This window comes from Cariama cristata, unplaced genomic scaffold, assembly GCF_000690535.1.
Source record: "Cariama cristata isolate BGI_N322 unplaced genomic scaffold, ASM69053v1 scaffold41123, whole genome shotgun sequence".
Classification (NCBI taxonomy): domain Eukaryota; kingdom Metazoa; phylum Chordata; class Aves; order Cariamiformes; family Cariamidae; genus Cariama; species Cariama cristata.
Window position 1 is genome coordinate 14,086 of NW_009607397.1, and position 2,220 is coordinate 16,305.

At 38.4% G+C, this 2,220-nt stretch overlaps 1 protein-coding gene across 1 annotated transcript in view; it reads right to left on the reverse strand.

The window, feature by feature from the left end:
* Window positions 1–2,113, reverse strand: part of METTL16 (methyltransferase like 16) — a gene marked incomplete at its 5' end in the record, with an annotated part of 14,163 nt that extends 12,050 nt beyond the window's left edge. The window contains one exon of the mRNA XM_009696689.1: window positions 1,914–2,113. Within this exon, the coding sequence (XP_009694991.1) occupies window positions 1,914–2,113 (200 nt within the window). The remainder of the gene's footprint in view (window positions 1–1,913) is intronic.
* Window positions 2,114–2,220: the final 107 nt, after the last annotated feature.

The following is a 2,220-nucleotide window of genomic DNA, read 5'->3' on the forward strand; positions in this document are numbered from 1 at the left end:
TCCCTAATGCCCCAAATGATCAAAGAAACAAAGATGCCAATTAAGATATCTAAAAAGATAGCCAGAGAGATAAAAACTTGGTAACAAAGAGAAATAAATGCTAGCACAAAATAATTCCTTCTCATAATTATGGCATATCTAGGTGATCAAATTACCAATGACAGTCAGGATTAAAGGGAATGGATGCAAGAAAAGGGAAAGATATCTCACCACCACAAAACTTGAGTTCAGAAATATATCGAGAGTCTACTGTCATACCGACTTAGTGGAACATAAATAGCAATGTCTGTCAGCATGCCAAAGCATGCAGTTATTTCCAGCACTCCTGTAACTTTCCTCTTGGATGACTTCTGCTTTCCCAGAGTTGGAACATCAATGTTTACTGCAAACTGAAGATTTTTTTCAATATCTGGAGGACTTAAAGGATCTGTGTCTCCTACCTAGCCACCTCCCATGATGAAGTTCACAGAAACTGTTTTTGAAAATGCAACCTAATATCAAATGTATAGAAGCTGGCTAACAAGTTTAAAAGTTATGAAAGGAAAGCAGCCGTGCACACACTACATGATATAAACCTTGTATCCATCACAAATCCAGCTAAAAATACAAGTCAGTAAACTTCAGGACACCAAAAATTCCATTTAAAAAAAAAAAAATCATGCTAGCAAACACCAAGAAAACAGTAATGAAAAAACTAGCACGGTAACTGAGGTTACTGAACCCAAGCTTTGAAATCAGCAATTTTAAAGTCTTAATGTCAAGCACTAAAATGCCAGTTAAAAAGGAAATTCCAGCTTCTCTCAATTTCATTATGAGTTTACTTCAGCACAAAATAACCCTCAAAAGCAAGCCTTTGGAATCATACAGGAAGATTCTACTGACAAAAATAAACCATGTGAATTACGTTCTAATGTACCATCGCAGGTGCCTTTTAAATAATTCATAAAGCATCACCAAAAATTTGGAATCCAAATGCCAATTTTATTATCTGTATGTGGAATACATTTTCTTGCTCCCAGAGAGTTTGCCTTTTTTTTTTTTATTTCTAATGAAAACCAAATTATGTGCACCAGCGTACATCTTAAAAATTCACATCTCTACTAAGTTACTGTTTACTTTAATCTACTGTTTAATCCAAGTATTGTCCAGGTATCATCCAATAACCCGGATACTGAAACTCAGTAAGCTGCAATGCTCCTAGACTCATGCACTGGATGGTACCATCCATCTGTGGCTGCTTGGTCCAGTTTAAAAAATATTTTGCTTTCAATAACATAGAGGAAATCTTTGACCATCTACAATCAAAAGACAGCTTTGTGAGTGTTTGCCTCAGCTTCTAATTAAGTCTCTTTTACAATGGACCTCATGAAAATAGCTGCATTGAAAAAAAAAAATCAAAGTTTAAAAAAGACAGATGATTCATCTTCCAAATACACTTGAAATCACAGAAGAAATCTTATTAAAAGTAACACTAGAAAACATTGCTATGCAACTCACAAACTCTCTCATGCAGATGTCCAAAAGCAAAAATAGACTGCTCATATAACGCAATTCACTAGACTCAGAAGAAATGCCTTTTTTTTTTTTTTTTAATTCCTGTAGAATGACATTTTTGCCTGTGTCACTAGCACCATTATTTTTGTATACCACACAAAACTAGAGTCAAGAGAGTTCAAGGTCACAAAAAGCCACATAATTGACTGCTACGGTCATTCTTGCGTTTGTGCAGAGACATCCTACCCACCAAAAAGCCAAATGAAATACCAGTGGAGTCTGCCTATTTCACTACAGTAAGGACAGTTCAGATTATTTGTTTCTCAAATTTCACGTTTCCCTACAGCTGCATAACAAATTTTATCAGCTAGTTTCACTGACAATAAATAACGGATTAAACATTTTATTTTTCCAAGTACCTATGTCAATGCCTCGCCTGAGGACTTGCTTGTCAGCCTCCTGGTGACCAATGAGATCCTCCACCCAGTGGATATAGTTCAGCCTCAAAGGAACGGTAGGAATAAGCCTTTCCAAGGGGATGTCTATCGCAAGCCCAAAATCCTCCTTCAGGAGGGTACACGTCAGAGCTCTCACCGCCTCAGGGTCCTTGAAATTCAGGCTGAAAGGTACAAGCAGCGGTTACGGGTGCCCTCTCGCTCCCCACACCCCGGGGGCGGACACACGCACAGCGCTCGGGAGGCGGCTCCACAGCCCCCCCGGACGCGG